General features: G+C 47.9%; 1 protein-coding gene across 1 annotated transcript in view; it reads right to left on the bottom strand.

Annotated features, from left to right (window-relative positions):
• The window catches only part of CCND2 (cyclin D2), a 38,568-nt gene extending 15,709 nt beyond the window's left edge, over nt 1–22,859 (bottom strand). The window contains exons 1-4 of the mRNA XM_049822202.1: nt 22,621–22,859; nt 20,791–21,006; nt 18,082–18,241; nt 7,125–7,255 (exon numbers count right to left, since the gene is read on the bottom strand). Of these exons, the coding sequence (XP_049678159.1) occupies nt 7,125–7,255; nt 18,082–18,241; nt 20,791–21,006; nt 22,621–22,815 (702 nt within the window). The 5' untranslated portion in view covers nt 22,816–22,859. The remainder of the gene's footprint in view (nt 1–7,124; nt 7,256–18,081; nt 18,242–20,790; nt 21,007–22,620) is intronic.
• Between the last annotated feature and the right edge of the window lie 1,617 nt (nt 22,860–24,476).

The following is a 24,476-nucleotide window of genomic DNA, read 5'->3' as shown; positions in this document are numbered from 1 at the left end:
AGCCAGGTCTGTGGCAAAGCAGAATATTGATTTCAAGGTCTTAAAATGTGCCCTATCCATTCAGCTATCCTTCCTCACATCCCGTAATTGCACACAGCGGGGATGCTCGTATCCTCCTCTGAAGCATCTGGCTCCACCAGGGACAGGATACTGTGTGCACTGGAGTGCTGGTCTGGGATGCTATGGAAATTCCTGACTTCCCGAGTTGTTTATTTTTCCATTGCAATGACCCACCAAAAGATGCACAGGGAGCTCAGCGGCTTCCTGTGAGTACGTCTATTAACTCTTTGCCCACCAACCTTTCCTCTTGTCTTCAAGCAACAGCAAAGGAAATGTTCCCACCCTCTGGCAGCAAAATAGATCAGAACATGCAATCCCCATCCTGCAGAGCTGCGTGAAGCTGCGTGGGACTAGTTCTTAACAACTCTTTGGGAAAATAATGATCAGAAAAGGCAATTCAGATATACCATGCAGAGCTACTTTCACTACCCATAAGGCTGCTGAGCTTCTCAGCTTCTCCAGGAGTAGCTCCCTGGTGTTTATTTTCATAGGTGGAAGGAGTAACGAAACGGAGGTTTGCATGGCCTCGTTGTCACTGTCTCTTCAGAACGTGATTCAACCTTCACCAAATGGCCCAGGGCAGCTATTTATCAGAAATAACTGTTACCCCTAGAATGACACTGGCAGGATTCCTTGTATGATGTCGTCTACAGTCTGGAACACTGCTTTGGATTCACTCAAGGATAGCTGACACCAATGTGTTTTTGAAAGAAACACTCATGTGTTGGTTGTTTGCTTACCCAACAGCTGGGTTCTAAATTAAATGCTGTTTATTAATAACATATTTTTGGTCTAATTCTTAATGAAACATCTATTAAAAACATTATAGCACTAAATGCCAAACTCCGGTCTCAGTTACACCACTGTAAATCTAAAATAACTCCATTGATTTCAGCTTCCTGGTTTATGCTGCTATTTGCTAGCAAACAGATAGCACCCTCAAATTATCATTACAAAATAGTAAAAGTTCAGAAAAGCTCATTGCAGTTAAGTTACATCAGGATTTCATTATCATTCTCTTATTTTCATATACTTGCAACTTTGAAGCTGCAATTTTTCATGCTTCACCTCAGACAGTGACATTTTTTGGAAAGCCAATCAGAAAGTCCCATCGTCTGTCTCCATGCTTAACAATCACACACACCAAGAGAAAAAGAAGCAGAAGCCCCCAGGACCCTCCGGTCGGGAAGGATTCTCCCCCAGCTCTGCCATTTCCTGTGGGCTACCAGGAGGCAGGGAGGGGCGAGAAGTTTTTCCTCTGCAGAACTGTGATTTCTGTGAGTTCCCTCACTTTTCCACCGCATGATGCTCCTGAAGCCTAGGAGCTCTCATTTCTTCCTCTTCCCTAACCGCCTCTTTGAAAACAAAATCATTCACACAGTGATGATGAATTAATTGTGTCACTGCACGAACAAGCTCTCAGGCACCAGAAATTAGGAAGTGAGAGAACTGAAGCTGTTCATTCAACTTTAATTAAGTCCCAGAGTAAAATATTACAATAGTCTTTACTCTTCATTAACACAGCCTTGGGCTAACTCTTACACAATCTAGCCAGTACATTTTTTCCAGCAATACACTTTACAGATGAGGCTGATGTTACTACCTATTGCTAAGCCTGCCCGTACTTCTCCAAGATTCCGTTTTGAGTTACTTATCTCCCTCTCAAGGTTTAAGATGTGGATGCAAGTTTCCATCCTGGGCCCTTTTGCATTTTTCTGATGCAAAAGTCATGGAGAAAGTTTCTACCAAAATATTTCTCCCATTTCCAAATAGCTGGCTAATGACAAATACACTATTTTACCCAACTTAAAAATTCTGGCCACCTTTGGTTGGGCCAAGACTTCAAAGCTTGCAGGAGACAGATTCTGAGTTAAGGCTACCTCTGCCACAACAATGCAAACATCCTGAAAAAATGACAGCACCTCTAACTTCTGCAAAGACTTAAATTTTTGGTGATTAAATTATCCAGAAGCTCCTTTTGTCCCAAGCGTGCTCTGACTTGGGGACTGAGTAGACCCTCCTCTGCAGTCTGTGCTGCTGTGGGCTGAGACCAGGAGCAGGAGGAAGAAAGCTTGTCTCTACCCAGTGCCAACAGACTCTTGGAGAGGAGATGTGACCAGTAAAATGTTAAGAGTTCTTTGTTATTTGGGAAGAGTGATTAATTTTTTTTTTCCAAAGGCATATAAGATCAGCCGGATCTGGGAATATTTTCACCAGGATGGCAAAAAGCACATTTCTGACAAAAAAAGCCATCTGCTAAATTTCAACGAAAAGGAGCGAAGAAATTTTCAATGCAAAAAGCAACATCTTTTTTTCTTCTAACCACTTAAGAGCTACTAAGCTGTTTTGGCAGGTATTTTCTTTCAGACTGAAACAATCAGGATAGAAAAATTCAGCATGAGAGATAAAGTTTGTCCAATCTGCAAGACGCTGCAAAAGGGCCTTACATTAAGCAGCATCGGGATGCCTGAGAAACCTTCAATACCTCCTATAATAAAGAACATGAGCTTTAAGTGTATATCAACAAATTTCAAATTAAGAGAATCCAGAAAAAAACCCAAGACAGCAAAAAAAGCCATTTCCTCCTCAAATATCATTGTGTATAACATGCTCGGAAAGTCAATTAACATGGGCTCTACTGTACCAAGGAGAAAGAAAATCCCACAAGAAAGACACCCTACTGTGACTTTTCTTCTGTCCCTACAAGCCTTCACAAACATCCCCAGTACACAGACTGAGCATGGGAAGAGTCAGCTGGGATCCTGATTCAAACAGGGCTCACAGGTGAAGCAGCAAGGCACCAGCCAGCAACCGAAAAAAACCACACAGCGAAGAGCCGTAGGAAAATTCGTGGGTGTAATCCCTACCATGAGGAGCAGCTGTGCAAGTGAAAAGCTGCGCCGAGCCTTGCAGGACCTTCTGAACATGACCCCATGCAGCACGAACTGCAAAAACCCAACTGAAAGGTGACTAAGGAACAGATTACTGCAGCGAGGGCTGCAGCAGAAAGGGATGCTCAAAATCTCTTTGCTGGCAAAAATGATGGGTGAGGGAGGGAAAAATGCTCTTCCCTGTGACCAGGGAATCGAGACACAGCTAAGTATCTTGCAAGGTCCCGAGAATGTAGGCCTTGTGGCCCATGTGTTGAGCTTGCTTGCTCTCACCTAAGAGCCGAGTATCGTCAGCACCATGGTGTCACTGCTACCCAAACCTCCTGTGCGGGCTGAAAAAGAGCAAGAAGGGAAAAGATCCTTGTGACTGCACAGGGAAGCTCTTAGAGGACAATGCCCCGCCATCTCCAGAAAGACAGAACCCAGCTACTCAATGGTTGATCAAAACCCACCAAACACCTCAAATACAAATACACCAGCAAGGGCTACCTTGGCATCTCTCTTTTGAAAAGTGCTACAATACTGTGGAAACAGTATCAGAAGTTTACTTGGAGCTTACTGATATGGGGAACATGGTCTGGTGATGGAAAGACTGCATTGTTAATCAGATGGCACAGGAACAAAACAGTGAGCTCTGCTGAGGGTAACTGTTCTAGGTCTGGGTTTTGGTCGTACCCAAACACGACTTGCTTCTGTCCTCAAAAAGGACTTCCAAATGACTACCCAGGGATTTCTGTGGGCAGTGATGTGCTTCACAGCAGTAGAAACAGGCACCAACCTTGTGAAAGCTCCCCCTAAACTTTCCAAATATTCTCGTCTCCTGCACTCCGCAAGCCTCCCTGTCCCTCCTCTGGCACCATAAGGGATATTTCCATTCTCGTTCCTCACCCCACGCTGTCACTTCCTTGCTCCCATCATTATCCTTGTCCTGCTGACTACCGAGTTGGTCCGTCAGGCTGTAATTTCTAGAGCTGCAGTACAAGAAGCTCACAGACAACGATGGTTACAGGAATTCTTCTCGTCCCCATCTCCTGCGCTATGCTACAGTGCTCAGCTCTCCCAGCTGTTTGTGAGGCTGTTCTTAGAATCTATCAGTGAACTGATCCAGCTTTGAAACCAAGCAAGCTCCCCTGACCCCTCAACTCTGAAACAACAAGTGGTCCTTTCCCCCTTCTTTAAGCTGGATCAGTTCCAGGATGGGTTTGAAACACAAGGATATGAACAGTTGTGTGGGCATACATGAGCAAATACAAGCATGACAACAAGCAGCAGCCAAGCAGGAACAACTTCATCTGGCACCATCATCAGTTTAACATCTTTGTTCAACACCTTTGCTGGCGACATGGACAGTGGGATCGAGTGCACCCTCAGCAAGTTTGCCAATGACACCAAGCTGTGTGGTGTGGTCAACATGCTGGCGGGAAGGGATGCCATCCTGAGGGACCATGACAGGCTTGAGAGGTGGGCCCGTGAACTTCACAAGGTTTGCAACAAGGCCAAGTGCAAGGTCCTGCACATGGGTCGGGGCAATCCCAAGCACAAATACAGGCTAGGTGATGAGTGGAGAGCAGCCCTGAGAAGGACTTGGGGGTGTTGGTTGACGAGAAGCTCAACATGACCCAGCAATGTGTGCTTGCAGCCCAGAAAGCCATATCCTGGGCTGTATCAAAAGAAGCATGACCAGCAGGTCAAGGGAGGTGATTCTCCCCCTCTACTCTGCTCTCATGAGACGCCACCTGGAATACTGTTTTCAGCTGTGGAGTCCCCAATGTAAGAAGGACATGGACCTGCTTGAGCAAGTCCAGAGGAGAGCCACAAAGACGATCAGAGGGCTGGAGCACCCTCCCTATGAGGACAGGCTGAGAGAGTTGGGGTTGTTCAGCCTGGAGAAGAGAAGGCTCCAGGGAGACCTTATAGCAGCCTGCCAGTACCTAAAGGGGGCCTTGCAAGAAAGCCAGAAAGGCACCTTTTGAAGGGCATGTAGTGATAGCACAAGGGGTAATGGCTTTAAACTGAATGAGGGTAGATTAGATTAGACGTAAGGAGGAAATTCTTTACTGGAACAGGTTGCACAAAGACGTTGTGGATCCCCCATGCCTGGAAGTGTTCAAGGCCAGGTTGGATGGGGCTCTGAGCAACCAGGTCTAATGGAAGGTGTCCCTGCCCATGGCAGGGGGCTTGGAACCAGATGATCTTTTAAGGTGCCTTCCAATCCAAACTATTCTGTGATTCCAGTCTATGATTCTATCTTATTACAAGGAAAATCACAGCGGTAGGGCATCAACCTTTCAGACACTCCATGGAATTAAAGACATGGAGTTATACAAGATGCTCTTAGTGGCTAGCACCGTTTTCTTTATTCTGTGGGTATTCACAACCTTGGCTGAAGACAGCACCTTTCCTAACAAGATGTTAGCCTCTCTCTAAATCCTCATCTTCCTCCGCCTGGTTTCTCGTGTCCTTCTCACATCTGCCCACTTGTCTTAAGAGTCCTCCCAGACATTTGCTGGATGCAGCATCCAAAACTCATCATGTTACATCCAGTCAGACAACCATCGAAGGAGAAAATTTCATTTGGTCCGTAACTGCCAATATCAGCACCAGTAACAGATAATTCTTGCTAGCCACATAAATGAAGTAAACTTAATGGATTTACCCAGTCTAAATCTAACAACTGTACATATAAGCTTTGTGCAATATTTGGACCAGACCATGCAGTCCGAATTGTTATATCGTATTCTTCTTGCACGCTCCTGCTGCTTACTGTAATATATGACCACTCTGTTTCTCCACACTTATAAAACAGACATAAAAGAGGAACTACCTGTATAAAATTTTCATTTCCACTGAAATATATCTATGTTAAATTTTTGCAGCTACTTGATTTACATTATAAGCATTCAAAACTGGAAATGTTCCTTTTTCTGTGCAAAACCCAGTTCCAATCAAAAGAAATGGGAAGCCCCAGCACTGCACTGGAAAATTAGGATAAATCTGATTGAAAGAAAAAAGAAATAGCAACATTCTTCCCTTTTTGTTAAACTGGACTATTCCTTTTTAACCAAAACGCAGAATATTCGCTGGGAAAAAACCAAACATTCTCTTGACAACGTTACCATAGATCTAATAATTGCACAGTGTATTTACTCTGCAAAGTAAAAGCAATAAAAAGTTTTACAGTTAGCCCATGTTAAGGATGACGCATTGGAAACTGGTATTTCTATGGTAAAACAAGCATTTTCTGATTAGTGGCCTGCATTTCAGAAAGCCTCGCTCATTTTCTTTCCTTTTGAGTAAACTTCATCACAGCAAAACACTTCAGCTTTGCAAGAGATGGAACCCCTGTTTATCCACAGACAAAGCGGTTTGGATTTGCAGGAGCGTAAGGTCTCCCCACAGTGTCCCACCGACACAGGGGCACAGTGGGAGAGGGACCACCCCACGGGGGAAGGCACCCTGCATGCTCCTTTCAGTCCTCCCAGCTTTCTGCTGAGACTGCCACACAGAGCTGTCAGGTTTGGGTTTTTCTGATGTCTCCACTAGAAGCTGACCCCAGAGCAGAAAACTCACTTTTGAGTGAGTTTGAGCACCACTGAAATGCCATCAGATTCACCTCTTCTACTGATGACAGGACTTTGACAAGCCAAGAAATGCCCTTCATGGGGTAAGCTTAGTGAAGTTACAGACAAAACCCCAGACAGCCTGGGTGACACCTGCCTCACACTGTGCCAGCACCAGAGGATTAGCTCATTATTCAGTTCCTTCAAACCAGAAGAGCAGTTTCAAGGTTGCAAACACAGGACCGGCGCACACAGTGGTTTACCTTATGCCTCTGGAGATGCTGTCTGCCTGCTCGCCCCATCGCCCAGGGTGGTACCCAAGGTGGCTCCCCGCTATAGCACGCCTGACCATCAGCCAGGGTGGGCAGAGCAGGCTCTCCCCACCAAGCTGCTGAACAAAGCATAAATGAAAACTGATCCCAGGAGGCCAAGGAGCTTTGGACACTCAAAGCACCGCAACCAAGATGTTGGGCACACGCCTGCAACCCGTTCACTCTGGGAGCACCCCCCTCCTTCACTCTGCTTGGGCTTTCAGGATCAGGCCGGGTTTGATGGCCCGGTTCTCCACCACGCCCTCAGAAGTGAAAGGAGAAGAGGAATGCAGGACACTCACCACATCTGTGTTTGTAATCTTGGCCAGGAGGTCCGTGAGGCTATCCCCATCATCGAGCTGAAGGCCACAGATGGCTGCTCCCACACTTCCAGTTGCTATCATTGACGGTGGGTACATGGCAAAGTTAAAATCTGCAAGAACAGATCTGGGAATTAGTCCAAGCCCAGACCAGAAAAGCTGCAAAACATCAGAGGCAAGCAACATAAAAAAACCACACCCAAGAATAAAAAATGGGGAAGTAGAAGAAAGGGAAAAGTGCCACTCTTTTTGGTCTGGCGGAGCTCATTAGTCACACTGCTCATCACAAGCAGTCAAAGGAGGGGTAACAGATCTGCAAATTAAAATGGAAATGCGGTTCGGTCTTTTATTCTCACTGAGGCATAAAGTAAACCTGGACAATTTTTAATAGTCTTTCCTTAGTTTTAAAGAAAAGGAAAGAGAAGAAGGAGGCTTTCTGTAGTTTATGTCAGAAATCTGGGTCTCGGTCACATTAGAGCTCTCTGTACAACCAGAAAACTAAATGGAATAAGGTATCACAAAGGACCAAACTGAGATTTGTAGTCATGTCAATTTTTAAAGACCTAATTAACTCAAGCACTTAAAGACCTGTCCAGGAAAGAGATTTTAATTAATGGTTCACCTTTACCACCTTTGCAATTAGGAAGTGAGAACACTTATAGCCCATAGCTACATAATCAAAGAAAAAACAAAGATCACATTTGTCATTACTACTATTTCTTAATAAACAAGTTGAAAATACATTTCAAACCTCTTCTCACACATCTGTGGTGATCGGGAGAGAAATGAAAATAAAACTAAATGTTCTGATGACCTTTATAAGATGATTTTATGGTTTATGACACTGCCATAGGCACTGGTATATTGGCATGTCTTACTAAATACCATTTCCAGGAGATCTTCTAGGTTACCGATATCTTCCTAAAATGAAACTTGGTTTGCAAGTTCTTTGGTTCAACAATAACCCATTAACAAACCCTTCTCTACCAGTTTTCAGTTGGGAGGACTGGAGAAGAAGGAAGAGGAATACTTAATATGAAATAAACCACAATCAATATATTCAGTCTATTTACAGAAACAGATTGTTACAGAAGACTGCCCTTCTGTTAAGGGCAGATCCCAAGTCCTCTCTGTTCAGCTAGCACAAATTCTGTAACTCTGTTGATGTCTGCGTAACCGCTCAGGTTTTAGACACATGGAGAGTTGTTCTCAGCCTCCCAGACTCTGAGCTGGCAGATACTGCAATAGCTGTGGAGACAGCATGTTCTTCAGGCTGGAATATGTCCCTGGGACCCATGAGGAATAAAGCAGTCATGTAAGAATGGGACTCAGGTCATAACGTTCATCCAGACGGACTGGAGGGAGAATGTTAGGAGTGGGGAGAGAAAAGGAAGAGCTGAAACCCTGTCATGGATTTATCTGTCTCACAAGGCCACCAGGAGGTGACCACCTGCAACCCACCATTGCATGCTGCTGAAGCCCACTGTCTTTCCTACCAGGGGAGCTCAGCAGACATCACACTCTGAGAAACCACTTCCAAAGGAGCAAATTCCCACCAACTGAAGCAATGAATATGGACTGCCATTACTATAAAAATAATAATTATGCACTATTATAATAGTAAGAACCCACTGTACATAGGAAAACCGATGATCTTGGAAATTAAGTTATATTGCCCCCACTAATGAGTGAGTCAACAGGAGAGCCTCGACTCCTACTTATGAGGGCAGCCCTGAGGATGCTGATCTCAACACATGTCGAGGTAACAAGAATTGCACCTTCATAATCAAAATCTTCATTTACCTCAGATGGATTTATACACATGCATGCAAGGGCTAGCCCCGTCCAGCCTGTAAATGGATGAGCCGGGAAAATTAATAGTTACCTACACACAGCACACACCCTGCCCACAGAGCCCACCCTATCCCCAGTGCCTCAGCCTGTGGTTGCACTTATCATGGGGCCAGACCTCGAGAGCAGTGGGATTACACTGTTCTCTTACAGTGGGATTTTAAGCCCTCGAAATGGCCCTTGTTCTACACCGTTTTGCCTCTCTTCTTACTCGTTGCTATTGACAGGGCCCTAGGACTCAGCTCTGGGTGACTGCTGCAGTAGCTCATTCCTGTGGGTTGATCTGGTAGCTAGGGGCTCCATGGAAGAAGTGTGATCGCTGGGCCACGAGTTTACAAAGTCCAACATGAAAAGCAGGAATGGTTAAAGGACTCCAGTAACAAGAGTTTTTTATAAAGGTCGCAAATGTTTATATGCTTGCGTGACTGTCCAGAGTCTCCTCCTGGTCCACAGAGCAAAGAACAAATGTCTATAAAATTTAAGAATGTTCAAACATTTATGGAAGAGACCTAGCATTCCCAAAATGTGCTGTCATCTACATAGAGTGATTCATCAGCAATCCCACTAATTTCTTTAGAAAATGGATAAATTAAAGACTACATCTCCACAGGTCTGTTTCTCCTCTTATACACGCTGCATTTGCCTGGGTTTGTGAATCCAGTGTGCTTGCACTGGTGTGAATTGGGCTGCACTTGGCCAACATGGCCCTAAGTTGGGATGTGACTCCCGCATTTAAATCTTTGGACTTACCAAACCGTCTCCTAGTTATGCATGGGAACTATGGGTGGCAATGGACTTTCCGTAATTTACCCTTCCTTGTCTCAAGTTTCGGGGAAGGTGTAGTAAAAAGATGATGTGAAACCTCTCAAACTCTACTGGCATTTGGACAGTCCCCATGGAAGCTATGATGCAGTGGGTGAGAACAAAAACCCACCCCCTCTCATCCATCTTTTGAGCCAGCAGCAGGGAAAAATGGACCCACTCGGAGGCCCGGATGGACCCACACCCTCACGTGTGGTCACTGAGCCCCCACAGAGCAGCTTCACCCAGCCCCGAGCAGCTGGTGGTGAGATCCAAGCACCAGGGAGCTCCCATGTCTTGCACTCCATGTTCAGCTCCGGCCAGGCACAGCAGGCTGAGCGAAGGACCCAGCTCCAGTCTGCCCTCTGAACTTCCTTGCTTCCTAGGGGCTTGCATCAGGACCTTCACATTATCTGAACACCAGTTTTCTCGTGGTTGATTTTATATCTACTCCCAGAAACAGTCTTCCTAGGAAGCTGAATAAAGAGCCACAGTGCCCCTGCCAACTAGCACTGCTGTAGGTCTGCTTCCACGTGGGGTCACATGAGAACATTTCTATGCCCAATAACCTTGTTAGTTCCCTTAATGTCATTCATAATGCAAATGAGACAGCGAGCGAATGGCCAGAGGCCCAGAGTGACTAAAGCTCAGCATCCAGAAAGTCTTACATTGCCTCTAGCTCTAAACTAACTTCCCTCCATAACAAGCACCATAAACTTGGCTATCAAAGCTACACATGCCCAGTCTTTGTTGTACAACAGGCAGCGATTTGTATCACTGGCTTCTATTTTTAGCATATTAATTAACTACTGCAACTGGTGAGGCAAGTGTCTCCAACTGGAGAGTGTGGCACCATTGTCTGAAGTCATCACCTCATCTCGCGCTATTGAAAATCATGGCAGTGACCCTCCTGCTGATATGAATTTAACCTGACATGCCCACAAAGGGATGGGGGGTGGTGCACCAATTTTGTGCACATGGTTCTCCACATCACCCTGGACCCTATTAGTGTGGAAAGAGCTCATTGAAAGAAAAGAAGCCACATTGTGCTGGGCCACCTAGAGGGTTGAATAGAAAAGGCTGAGGAAAAGAGCAGGCAGTGGAATAAAGGCCGTAATTAACATATTTCCATATTCAAGCAAAGCAATAACTACGTGAAATGTTTGTCAAGGTGCAATGAAAGCATAAATATTAAGTACTGTATCTGAGGGGATGCAGAACCCCCCTCTGAGTCCCTTACATTCCATCGAGAAATTCAAAACAAGCTTTTTACACGTTATTTTCAATTATAAACCTCTATCCCCGCTTCATTTGTGACAACAAGCCAAGTCCCGGCATCCTCACTCAGTGTTCACCCAGGTAAAACTGCCCACAGACTTAAGTCAAAAGCTTGCCCTGAGATTTAAAACAAAATCAAAATAAAAGGGGGAGCAAGAGAACCTACAGATGTGAAGATGAAACATATGCTTTTACTTTAAATTCTTGTTGGAAATGATGAACCTTGAATTACGGAGGGAATCTTCTAAAACGCCCTTCTTACTGGACACCTGAAGCAAGGCTATGGGCTAAATCCTTCTTTCAGATCTATGTGCAACCTTGGTTAATGGGCACCCAGAGCCTGCACCGAAGGCATGGCTCTGACTAACTTTGTTGTGATTTATGCAATTCCATGGGAAAGTACAAAAGAGTCTTGTTAAAAGTCAGAGGAGTAGTGCAATAACGTGTAGTCTACAAGAATCTGAGCATATGAACATTTCAAGGGAAGATACTGGGCTGTTAGAAAGCAAGACCTGTTGTACCTTCTATTGCCAGGCAACAGACGCTGGAAACCGTCCCATCCCCATTTCAGTATCACCTTTTTCCTACAGGATGTTAAAAACAAGGGACCAACCGTGCACAACCCCACTGACTTCAGTGTTGGGAACAAACAAAGCTGACACAAGAAACAGTGCCCTTTGAAACACAGCCACCTCTGGACGAGCCAGCCGGGGTCATCAAACAAACTCAGGGTACCCTAAATCCGCACCCTGCTTGCAGACTGGAGCTCACACAGCCAGGGCATGAACCTCCGGCATGCATGTGCCGAAGACGTTTTTCTGCTGGTGCAGCACACGTCATGGGTGGTCAGGTTCTAGGACCCTGCGCACCGCAGCCGAGCTGTTTTGCTGGGCTCTCTCCTGATCCAGTGGACTTCACTACCTCAAAGCCAGCGAAATGCAAGGTTGACAGTCAGTCTAAAGCAGGAGGGAACCGGAGGCAGGAACCCAGAGAGGTCCTGCAAGGGGAAGCCCTAACTCGCAGCCAATAAATGAAAACTGCCGGAAGGAAAAGAGCACTGACAAATATCCAGGCTGAACGTGCTTGGTGTGCCAAAGCCAGGTGGGAACTCTACCTTCTTACAATGACCCCTGTTTCTGTTCTGGCCACTGCCTGGTTTTTTTAACAGCCAGTTTTCATCTCTATAATTCGATAGAGGTTTATTTTCAGAGCTGCAAATGCAGAATTGGAAACTGCTGTCTTGAGGAAGGTAATGCTTCTCGCAGGAAGGAAAAAATAAAAGGACTGTTACCTCCATCAGGAGAACGGAATCCTGACAGTCATGAATACCAGTTTATAAAACAATATAGATAATGGTCAAATTTCACCCAGCCTCAAACTTTACCCAGCCAATGACTGTACTATGAAGACAAGCATGGATCTATATTTAACCAGCTAAGTTTAAAATAAAGGTCTAAGGGAAAAAATGCAAGTAGTGAATTTAATTCTTGCCTGTTTTGATCCAAATGCAATTCCAGCATCAGTCTGCTACCTTTTTTTGAAACACGGTAGGTTTTAATTGCATTGGCCATTTTTTTCTCTTGCTCTTCTATTTCTACAAGACACTGCAACTTTTCCCCATGTTAACTATTTCTGCTTTTAAAGGCAAAACCTTCAAAAAAGGGCATAGCAGCACCAAGTATAACCAAACAAAAAACTGTCAAGTAAAATAGGATGCAGACCTGCTTCTACTCTTTGAGTAGGCAGGACGGCAGACACCTAATTCTGTTCCTGGGCTACGGTAAGGCAAAAGCATTTGGCCTTTATACAAATGGGTCTATTAATTGCTAATGCTTCATCACAACCACCCAAGTGAGGTAGAGACAGTGAAACACATTGAACAGTCTATGTAAAAGTATATGAGCATGCACTATAATCTGCTTATTAGCTGATCATAAACACTATTTCTGAACAACTGTTTGCATTTATTATTTTCACTTGTTCTACGCCTTCACTAAGGAAGCCTAACCACGGCTCAGGATTATGTTAGCACTTGAACCACCAAAAGGTCAGATGTGCACCTGGTAGGAAGGAGGGCAATTTATCTGGCAGCACTAGAATTACGCCAGTTTGTATCAGCAAAGGCTCTCTTCCTCCATTTCCTTCCACCTCATCTTCCCAGATCTGATGGGCCCTACAACTTAAGGAGTGACTCTGCTCATATGAAATATTCTCCAGGCCCTGCTTACATGTTGATGGAGCTTCCGTGGTTCTTGTGGATTCATTTTGCTGGAAAGCTCAATATACTGATATGAGCTGCCTCTCCCAGGAACAAGCAAGAGCTGTCTTTTGTATGGCAATAAATTTGTGTGGATTATTTTTTCTTCTGTCATGCAAGAAGTATTCATGCAACCACTGCCGCTTTGCAGCATGGATTTTATTTCTAATAGATTAATCCACACACCGAAGGCTCTGTGGACTTCTTTCTTTCCCTCTGCAAAGAACAGGTCCCGAATAAAACTCGTATCACACTTTCATCCTCTGCAAGGACAGAGCCCAGTAACTCTTACGTTGGCTGAGCGGGGAAGGATGCATAGTCGACTTGTCCAGCAAGAGTCCTGAGGACCAAACACACCTCTTGGTGCTACAAAGCATTCTGTGTGGTTACCCTCCAAATCACTACTAGGGTTGTGGGCCTCATCTTGCAGTCTTTGCTCAGACAACACTCCCATTGACTTCCACAGAACTTCTGTCTGAGTAAGGACCCAGGATTTGGCCCAGAAGTTTAAAAAAAAGCCTTCTCAGCTTTCAAATGTAGATGATTAATGTCCCAGAAACAGTGGGCAGAGGTTTGGCACACTGTACAAGACTGACTTAAAGCTGAAATTTTCCTCCTCTTTTTTAGCCTCTTTGCAGACACAGGCTTTGAAAGCCACCAGTCTATGAGATGCTGCATTGTATCCATCACGAGAACATCTCACCTGCCATAGGACTCAGCTGAAGCACAGAAGAGACCATGCAAAGGGCCAACTCTAGGGATCTACACAAGTTGCCTTCTGTCTCTGCAAGTCTGCAAAGCTTTTCCTTCCAAGTTTTGCATGCCACTTAAATAAAACACTGAAAACCTCCTCACTGAGATTAGTCTCTCCGTTACAGCCTGTGTTCAGAGATGTACAGCTCCTCTTTCTGAAAGCCTGACTTGCACAGCCTGCCCTCCCCCAAAACCCATTCCCTTACAGGCACTGAGATAAAAAGGGGTATCCTGCACGAATCCCTGAGAAAACATTCCCAAACTGTGGAGCGCTGTGTGAAGAGACAGAGGAGGAACGAAGGGTGCAAAGCAACGAACAGATGGAGGTAGGGTCAGAGCGGCAGAGCGACGCGAACCCAGAGAGCAAAAGAAGGACGATCTCCATTGGGCTCACAGGTTAAGAGGATCCTCCCATGCTGAAAAAGCAGTAAGGATCAATTTTGCCAAGCTATATTGTAAGGACAAAGGCTCCACATGCAGCCTCTTAGTGCCTTTAAAATTCAGAAGACTCCTGAAGGAGATTTTAGCTTGCACAGGGAGCCACCAGTGGGATGAGAAAACAAATGACATCATGACAAGCTAGGCTATGCCAGTTGGTGTCAATCTATATGCTCTTACTGCGCAGAGAGCGAGGCAGCTTGAAGAAAGCTCGTCTATGCATGGGCAATTCCCACCCAACAGCCTGACCTCTCGCTTAATGACAGTACCCTGTTTGCATGGCCACGGTGCTGGCAGCACAACCAGGGACGGGCTGTGGGTGGACGTTGCTTTTGGCCCTTCCAGTGGAGAAGGAGGCTCCTGAAAGCGTTGTGAGTGCAGGGCAGGGGAAAGAGAAACTTTATTCAGGGAGTAAGCTTCTGTCTTGTTCAGCAGCCATATGTTCAGATGGGACCAAGGGCAAAGAGGGATACGTTCCAGTTTCAGTCATGCTCATGTGAATCATTAATCACCGCAAGGACTGGGGAGAGGCCACGGATATATATCCACACAGCTGGTTTCAGAAACTGGGCTCAAAATAAAGGCAGAGAAACAGAGTGAGCGCCAAAATGATAAAACATGACTGAGAGGACTATACAAAAGAACTGAGTATCATCTCCTTTTGAGTAATGTTCAAATGGAAAGAGATGAATATCAAAGTGATACTACACATCCAGCACAACATCCAGAACTGTTAATGGTTGCTTCCTTCCCGGTTTGCTGACACAAAGTATTGCAGGACCGAGATCACAGCCGGCTTTGTAAAGGCAGAGAACACTTGGGAATTTCTGGTATAACGCTTTTGCTGGTAAATTAAAACGGAGCAGCTGGTGAAGAACTCAGCCTAGAGGAAAAAAGTTCAAAATATGCCAGATTTTGCATGATACACTAAAGAAGAAGAAAAAGTACTTGAGAGCAGAGAAAGCTGCACTGAGATGAATCTGGAAATAAAAAGAGATTCATTGCTGTGCTCCAGACCAGAGCCGTTAGCCAGCCAGCGAGGTCAGGTCTGGTGACAGTGAAGAGTCAAAACTGGGCTAAAAACATGCATGGACGGAGCAAGGGAAGAGGCAGCCACATGTCAAAGGAGGTCATATTGCTGAAAGAAGGCAAATGGGGAAATGAAACACCAGGCTTAACCCCAGCTGGCAGAGAGCAGAAGCTTTGAGGGAGAAAGGGAAAGAAGAAACACGGCGGCTGATGAGAGCTTTGCAACAAATAGGACAAGAAAAGGAAATGACAACTGGATCTGGAAGGAAGTCTGATGAGAAGGGGCTTTTCTTCACTGAGCAGGGCAAGAATGACTTTGAGAAGAGTGACAGTGAAAGGGAAATACAGCAGCAACAACAACATTTCTGTAATGCAAATGGGGGTAGTAGCTTGCTAGTAAACTGGGAATGAGGTAGAAAACTGGGAATGAGCACTTGGGTAAGATCTTTGCTTTTGAGACTGCGAGGGGTTGTGGGTCCTTCTCAAAACTGAATGCCAACACAGTGGTTTGTGGAAAATGGGATGAGAAGAAAAGAAAATCTACAGCCAGCACCATGGTGCTCCGTCTTTTGGGAAGCTCTGTACGCAGTCAATTATGTCTTTCACTTGCAAGAAAAGAAACTGACTTGTTGCCTCTTTAAACACTAGGTGAAGGACTTCAGTTCACCCACTGGAGACATAAAACATGAGAAGTCGATCACACGGGGAAGCACATGAGAGAAGTACATGACTGGGCTAAGGGTGGGAAAGTGGATGCTGGTCTGGATCTCAGTAAATGGACTAGTAAAGCATGGAGCTAACCATCGAAGAATTCATGGAGAAAGATTGGAAAGAAGCCATGGACTTTGGAAACTCCTTCATGGCCCACAAGCCTGCAATGGTTTGGTTATACAGAAAATTTCTAAGGGCAAAGGATTACAAACCAGAATTTGAAAAGTTAAATCATAAAGAAATCTATGTCACTCAAGAAAATGTCCTCTTGGATAAAACAAAACCAACCAAAACACTACTGTAGGACGTGAAAGCAAAGAGAGAGAAGATTGATCTGGTTTGGAAGACAACATCCAGGTATGCTGGAGGTTGATGGCTGATGGTGTTGTTAGGATCCAGAGAAATGTCCATGGGAAAGACCATCTTTTTCAGAAGAAAAAGGGCAGCGTGAATGAATCCTGGGTAAGCGGCGCAGGCAAAGCTGATGTAACAGATTAACCCTAAAGTAAAAAGCTAATTAGTCCAGAAATGTCTGATTAATTACCAAGAGCAATCCTGCAGACTTTGAGGAATATTTCTATTGAGTCCTGTGGTCTTTTGCCTGAAAAGGATCACGCAGCAGTGGGAAAAGAAGGGAAAGCATCTTGGTAACCAAAAAGTCACTTACCCTAACCCAGCCCATATAAGAGTCTCTCAAACAGATCGACTGAGGTAGCAAAAACTGGCCTATATTGTAAAAGCAGTCACTACATCTCAAATACCAAGAAGCAGGCACAGCAGCAGACATTCATACCCAAAAGCTGCACCCCATCTTCCTTCCCCCTCTGCAAACACGCAGGTAGAACAGTTCCTATCACAAAGGACCAGGTATGTCCAACTGTAGTGAATTCAAACATTGAGCCATATACTACTTGATAATAACCCTGGAAAACACCGCATGCTCTTTATCTGTTCCAAGTCTAGCTTCTAAGAAGTGGTTTAACTATTAATCCTTGGGATGAAAATCAGAGTACGCTTATTTTCTAAAAGTCACTGGGGAAAAAACCCCAACAACAACAAAAAAAGACCAAACGGTGTTTTGCGGACAGGTATAAATTAAAAGCCTCTCTTCCACAGAAGCAATTATTCTCATCTAAATCTTCAGAAACTGTATTCAGCCAAACATATGACAAAAGGGGAGTGTAACGTTTCCCTGTGAGACAGACGAGTTTCACTGCTTTCTTGGAGTGAAGTTAGGGAAAGAACCCAAATGTTTAAAAAAGAAGTCATTACTTCTTAAATTGTGATTCCCTATGCTTCAGTGATGTGGTAATAGCACATACATGTTAAAATACAATTTTTACCTTTTATCTGGACAGCGTCCAGTTAATGAAAAATTTACAAACACATTAATGTAATGTGTTAGCCCAATGCATTTTGGGCTAATGTGCCGTAACAGCTTCTAGTATTTTGGCTGTCCCACATCTGTCCTTACAAACTATCTGCAGCCCTTTAAAAAACTTTGTGAACGGGCAAAGTAGAAAATCGTATGGTCTAATCCCATCTTACTGACTTCACTGCAAAAGCACCGCACGCGTTAGGAAGAGCAGGACTGCAACTGCACTACAGCTCCCGACTGCCAGAATTCCGTTTATACGCAGTTTCGGGGCCTGATTCACGATGCCTTTTGCAAAGAGTCCCACCTGCTTGAGCTGTTCTTCAGCTGCTCTTCCTGCATCACGTAAGGATGGAGAGGGTGAAAAGCCTTCGTACCACCAGTGACTAATCTGCCCTTTCAACCACATGGCAAGCAGCAGGAGCACCCAGAGCATATTGGCCTACCTGTGGCACAAAGGGCAATGAAGGTTTGTGCATGCTTCCGGATCAAAAGCAGTTTGTCTTTAGGTAGAGGCAACTTCCTTAGGATGTGTTCAATGAAATCGTGTGGGGTGACGGCTGCGAGGTTCCACTTCAACTTCCCCAGCACCACCAGCTCCCATTCCTGCAGGGGGGAACAGGGAGAGAAGAAAAGAAAAGGCATAAGCAAGCCTGAAAAAAACCCACTTCGCTCATTTCTCTGATTGTAATTATATCGCTGCTAAATTGGTTTTGCTCAAACATTTTTTTTCCGTATGCCCCTACTGCTTTGAAGTTGTTGACTTTATTCTTTTTATTCTTTTTTCTTTTTAAACACTGGAAATGTCAAGCTCTACTGAAAATAATGAGACCTGGCAGCTCCTGCCAAGATTTTACTTTTTTTGTATCCAGTGCTGAATGCCCACCCAGAAAGTTTAGCCTGCAATTAGATATTGCCAAGGTCACTGTGGTCCTTTCCTAGTAACTTCTTTTAAATGGCTATAGTCCTTACTTTATAGCCATTTAAAGCCCTAGGGATAACCATGCACAAAAATAACCTAGATATACATTCTTTTTTTCACAAGTGGGGAAGTTAGCTTGATGGCATTACCTCCCAAAACTGTACTCAAAAGCTCCTGCAGATAGATTTGATGGTGCTTAAACTACTCCAAGACAGGCTTTGCAGAAAGGAAATGCACGTAACACACCCAAGAATTAGTCTGTGCAAATTATCGGCCAATAAATCACGTAGGATCCATTCCCACATTCTTTGCACACCCAAAACTCCCAGTGAAATCAAAGGAAAGCTCAGGCGCGTATGTAACTACTCGCCATTCCCTGCAACGTGATTACAAGTAGAAATGGTACCTCATCAACAGAACCAGCCACGGGGTTCAAGCAGGGCTAGACCTGCATGCTTCAACATTTAAAAACAGTCTTGAGTACCTTACAGTGCCCCGCAGAGTGAGCAAAGCTCAGGCCTTGAACTCGTTTCTGTCTCATGCATCAACTATTAGCTATTAACTAAATTCCATGCACTGATTCTTGAGTCTTGATGATGCGTGAGCCTGATGGAGCCCAGCGTGGCGGGGAGCCCCAGCTAAGCTTGTAGAGCTGGCAAGTCGAAAAAAGTCCTTTAATTTTGCAGCCGAGGAGACGTCAACCAGCGTTGCTGAGAAACCATAAACATGGACCCCACAATGCCATTTCTGCAGTCGTTTCTCTGAATAGATGCCCGCTTTAACAGCACGTTACTTTCCTACAGACATTCCTACTGGATTATGACAGAGCCCTCCATAGCTTGAAAAATCTCACATGCACATATGTAAAAGGCCCCAGAAACCAGCGGGGGGTGTTTCTTCTTTCTCAAGAAAACCTGGAAAATATCTGAACATACTGGCTATTACGTTAACCAAGGCCTGACCTTCCCCACATTACTAACACTACAGATTTTGATACAGAAGAGCGCTTCATCCAGAGGACTGAACACAGGGAGGCACTTAAAAACACGTGCTTAAATCCACGTGGCACCAAAAGGTAGGCGCGTCGTTCCACGTTTTCTCGCCCGGGGGCCGTGGCACTTCCCCTCACGGCCCGTACAGCCGGCGGGACACCCCACGTCTGGGATGGCCACGGCAGGGGTTTGCAGCGCAAAGCTCTCTGCGGAAGCGTGAGCTCCCGACCTCTTCCCAGGGGAAAATTCCCAGCGCCTTCCCCCCGTCATTCGCAGGAGAAATCCTCCCTGGATTCGGCTGGCTAGGTGCATTCACCAGGACCTGCGAGGACAGAGCTACCTGACGGAAGGTGCGCCTCGCCACGAGGCTGAAATACTTGCCTAGCGCTCCGTACCGCGAAGCGCTTTGCAAATATTAAGTTATTCCCCGAAACAACTTGCGATTCTTTTTACTTCTGCTTTCCCTTACGCCCGACTCGAGCTCAAACTCTCCCAGGACAGGGCCTCGCACAACCCAGCCGAATTTTCACCTCAGCGTCGCGGCAACAAGGACCCCCCCGCCAGCAGCCGCCCAACTTCTTCAACCCAGCCGGCACCTGAGGCACCACCCGACCGCAACCGTCCCCCGGGGGGGGGGGGGGGGGGCTCCAGCAAGGAGAGGCACCCACCGGCGGCAGCTCGGCCGCCCCTGGCCCTGAGGGGGGGTGGGGGGGCTACTCCCGCCTCAGGAAGGCCCTGGCAGCCCTTCAAGGGGTGAAGTCACGCCCGGTGACGCGTGTCTGCCGCCAGGTGGCGCCGCAGTGCCGCGCCGCGCCGCCCCGCGCACGTGCGCCCGGCGAGGTCCCTTGCGGGGACACCCGCACCCACGGCGCCGGGCGGGGGACGCGGACACGCGGGGGGGCGGCTTCGGAGAAGGGGGGCCCGTCTGTGGGTGGTCCCCCCCCCCCCTTCACCCACCCCGGCACCCTGCGCCTGCCATCTTCAGGTCGACCCCTCTCCCCAGTCTTTAGCCCCCCTTATTTTTTTTTGACAATTCACTGAATGCATTAAAAAAATAAATAAATTAAAAGGGTGATTTTTTTTTTTTTTCTTTTTTTAAAAAAAAAAGGCCGGGGTGGCAAAAGCGACGGCTTGCCGTGCAAAGAAAGGGAGAGGGGAAGGAGAAGGCGGCCAGCGCAAGAGCTGCCGGAGAAAAGGTGGAAGGCTGGGGGGGCTCGGGGGAGGGGGGGGGGGCTGCTTACCAGCAGCTCTTGGGGTTTGATGGAATTGTCCGTATATATGCACAGCTTCTCGGCTGTGAGGGGGATTGTCTCTTTGAGCTTGGAGGCCAGGAACATGCACACTGCTCCCAGCAGTTGCAGATGGCACTTTCGAGTGGGCACCACAGCTAAGAATCTGTCCAAGTAATTCATGGCCAGAGGGAAAACTTCTTCTTCGCACTTCTGCTCTTCACAGACCTGTGAGCGAGGAGAGTGGGGAGGGGAGGATTTGGGGCCGGGGGGGGGGGGGTAGAGAAAGAGACAAGAAGGAAGAAATAAATAAATGAGTGATCCCACGAAACAGACCACTGCCTCCCTGCTACGGGTCCTGCTATTTTTGTTTCCCGGGGAGCTAAATTTTGGGGGAGGGGGAGATCTCTGGAGAGGCTGGGAAGGCTGTCAATCGGCTTTCACATTCCTTTAGTTCATTCAGTAAGAAATGAATTCAAGACACTGTGTGGGAGAGCCGAAAAGCCCCATCCAGCAGCAAGCGAGCAGCCTCCGACTTTTTTTTTTTTTTTTTTTTTGCGACCCAATTTTTTTCTCCTTTTTTTTTTTTTTTTTTTGATTTCGTCATATTTTCAAAAAATCGATAAAAATATTAAAACTTCCCCGAGGCTCCCGGTTTTGGTGCCGGTGGCATCCCGGGACGATCCCCTATCGTTTCCGACAATTGCAAAAATTCCCCCGGGGGGTGTCCCCCAGCCCTGCGCCCCCGATCCGGTACGGGGGGGGGGGGGGGGGGGGGAGGACGGGAGACACAGCGAGGGCGAGGTGGGGTGGGGAGAGCCCGAGCAGCCTGAATCCTTTTAGCAGGAGCGAGCGAAAAAAATTCTTTCAAAAATTTACTAAAAATCGGAGCCGGGGAGAAAAAGCACAAATCGCACATGAAAACCAAGCGGAGAGTCTGATCTTTCCAACTCAGGGGGTTTGCTCCGGGAAAAATCCCCCCCAAATGAGATCCGAAGGGGTAAACGATGGGCGGTGGGGCCAGGGTTAAAGCAAACGACTCTGCGGGGATCTGGGCCCGCTGCCGCCCAAAGTATCGGGGTGAAGGGGGGGGGTCGCCGCCCACTCGGGCTTCCGAGAGCCCCCCGCCAGGCCGGGGGGGGGGGGGGGGGGACGACGCAGTGGCGGGGTGCATTTCCGAGCCCCTTCTTGGAAAAGGGGGGGGGGGGGGGGGAGAAGACGGGCTCGGCGCCTCTCAGCAGAGTTGCAATGCAACGCAACATGGCGAAAAAAAAAAAAAAAAAAAAAAAAAGGCACGTTCTCACCACTGCATACGTGGGCATGAAATCCTCGCTGGGCAAAAACGCGGGGGGCAGCGGGCACCCCCCCCCACCACCACCCCCGTTCCTCGCCCTGCCCCGGGCGCAGCTCCCTTTTCCCAGAAAAGCCTCAATCTCAAGCGCTCCCGGAGGCGGCTTTTCTTTTGCTTTTTAATTGCAAATGACTTCTCCAACTCACTCTCCCACACCCCCCCCCACCCCCCGTACCCCACTTTGCAGCAGCCCCCCCGAAGGGGCCATTTCCAAGGGAGGGGGGGGGGCTGCCGATGCTCCCCGCGCCCCTTCCCCCACCGCACCGGGTGAGCTCTGAGGGGGGGGAGATACAACAAGAGACCCCCACCGGGCGAGAGGCTGCAAAGGACGTGGGGGGGGGGACGGGACGGGACGGGACACGGGACGAAGCGAAGCGGAGGTGCTGCCCGCGGCGGGGAGCCCGTAGCCGGCCGCCCTGCCTTGCCCCCCCCCCTCCGCCCCGGGCCGGTACCGCCGTGAGGGGGCCGGGGAAAGGCAGCGGGATACAAACCTCCAGCATCCAAGTGGCCACCATCCTCCTCATGAAGGGCTGGATGTCCTTCTGGACGCATTTGAAGTAGGAGCACTGGGGCAGATACCTCTCCTCTATGGTTAGTAAGTTGTGCAAAACGCGGTCATCGTAGAGCAAGTTTGGGTCAGGCAGAGCTCTCCTCATGGGATCCACCTCGCAGCACAGCAGCTCCATGTTTCCAAAGAGATCTCCCTCTTTCTCTGATGGAAAAGTTTTTTTTTTTTGGTTTTTCTTTTTTTTTTTTTTTTTTTTTTTTTTTTTGGAGGGAGGGAGGGGGGAAAGGGGTGGGGAAAGGAGAGGGGTAAAGGAGGAGGGGTAGGTGGGTGGGAGGAAGACGGCAGGGCTTTCCAGCTCGCTCCTGCCTCCCTTGAAACTCGTCTCTCCCTCTCTCTTGATTTCTAGCCTAAAGTTGAAGCAAAGTGACGCAACTCGCCAGGGCAGGCAGTTCTCTCTCTCTTGTTATTATGGAGAACAGCAGCTGGTCAGACGTAACATCAAACGCGGTTTCTTTTTTTTTTTTTTTTCCTCTCTATAAGCTAACAAGGAACCAGGAGGCCCTCGTATAGGGACACACACAAATGACAGCTTCTCTTTTTCTTCCTTCCAGCGACCAAATGAAATCCGTTCCACACTTTCCTTCTGCGGGAGCCCGTCTGAATCTATCCCCCCCCCCCCCCCCCCCCTTTTTCTTATTGCAAGAAACTAAGGGCTCCCTCTCGGTACCCACCGAGACGATGGGGGCGAAAGATGAAACGTCCTGGCTTTGCGGGGTGCCAGATCCACGTCCCATCATCGTGTGCCCCCCCCCCCCCCCCCGCCCCCCAAATCAAGCCCTTGACCCACTTACCCCCTCCGGCACCCCTTCAGTCTGCAGCCGGAGGGGGCCAAAGCTCCCTGCAGCCTAACAGCAAACCCGAAAAAGACCCCCAAACTCTTTTTAGGGCTGGGGCTTCCCCGGCGTTTTGGGGGTGAAATCGAACAATAATCACCACGGTACTTCCTCCGGCGCACACACACACACACACACACACACACACGCGTTTCTAGCAAGCGAACCGTTTTAGCACTGCATGGCCACACTGATACAACTTTCTAGGAAACGCAGCGGGGGAGGGAGGGAGGGAGGGAGGGAGGGTGGTGGTTTTTTTTTTTGGGGGGGGGGGGGGGGAAGGAGAGGAGTTATGCCCCGCACCGGGTGACTTCCACCCTCCTCGCACTTCGCCAGCGTCGCACTCTCTCCCCGCCTGCAATATGTGTCAACTTTGCGAGGTCTCTGCCGCTGCCTGCTATTACGGCAGAGGCTCCCGAGGGGGGAAAGGAGCTGCCCCCCCCCCCGGGGGGGGGGGGGGGGGGGGGATGAGCTACCCCCGGGGCGGGCACGGAACGGCGGGGCTATGCCAGAAACACGCTCCCCGGCGCGGCGCCCCCCCGGGTCGGGAACCGGCGAGGTGGGCTTGGCTTGGGGGGGGGGGGGGGTCGGGGGGGATGAAATACCGCCTTAAAAGTGTGAGTGGGGAGTTTGGGGAGCCGCTTCCCCTCCCTCTATTTGCATAGCCAATAGCTCTGGGGCTCTCGCCGCTGCGCGCTGATTGTTACCGGGCAGATTATATTTTAAGGACGCGTGCTGCCCGGCATCGAAAGCAGCTCGGGAAGGAAGGGGCCGAGGTGAAGCCCCCTCTCCCCCACCCCCCCCCCCCCCCCCCCCTCACCTGACCGTCCAGCCGCTCCCGGGAGCCGCAGGGCTTCTGCCGGTATCGGGAAAAGCGGGCGACCGGCCGTCGTCGCCCGCGAGTGGGCAAACGCGCCCCCGTCCCACGCCAGCCCTCGCCCCTTCG

This window comes from Accipiter gentilis, chromosome 18 (genome assembly GCF_929443795.1).
Source record: "Accipiter gentilis chromosome 18, bAccGen1.1, whole genome shotgun sequence".
NCBI classification, from domain to species: Eukaryota; Metazoa; Chordata; class Aves; order Accipitriformes; family Accipitridae; genus Astur; species Astur gentilis.
Note: the sequence above shows the minus strand (reverse complement) of the source record. Positions and strands in the feature narration are given on the sequence as shown.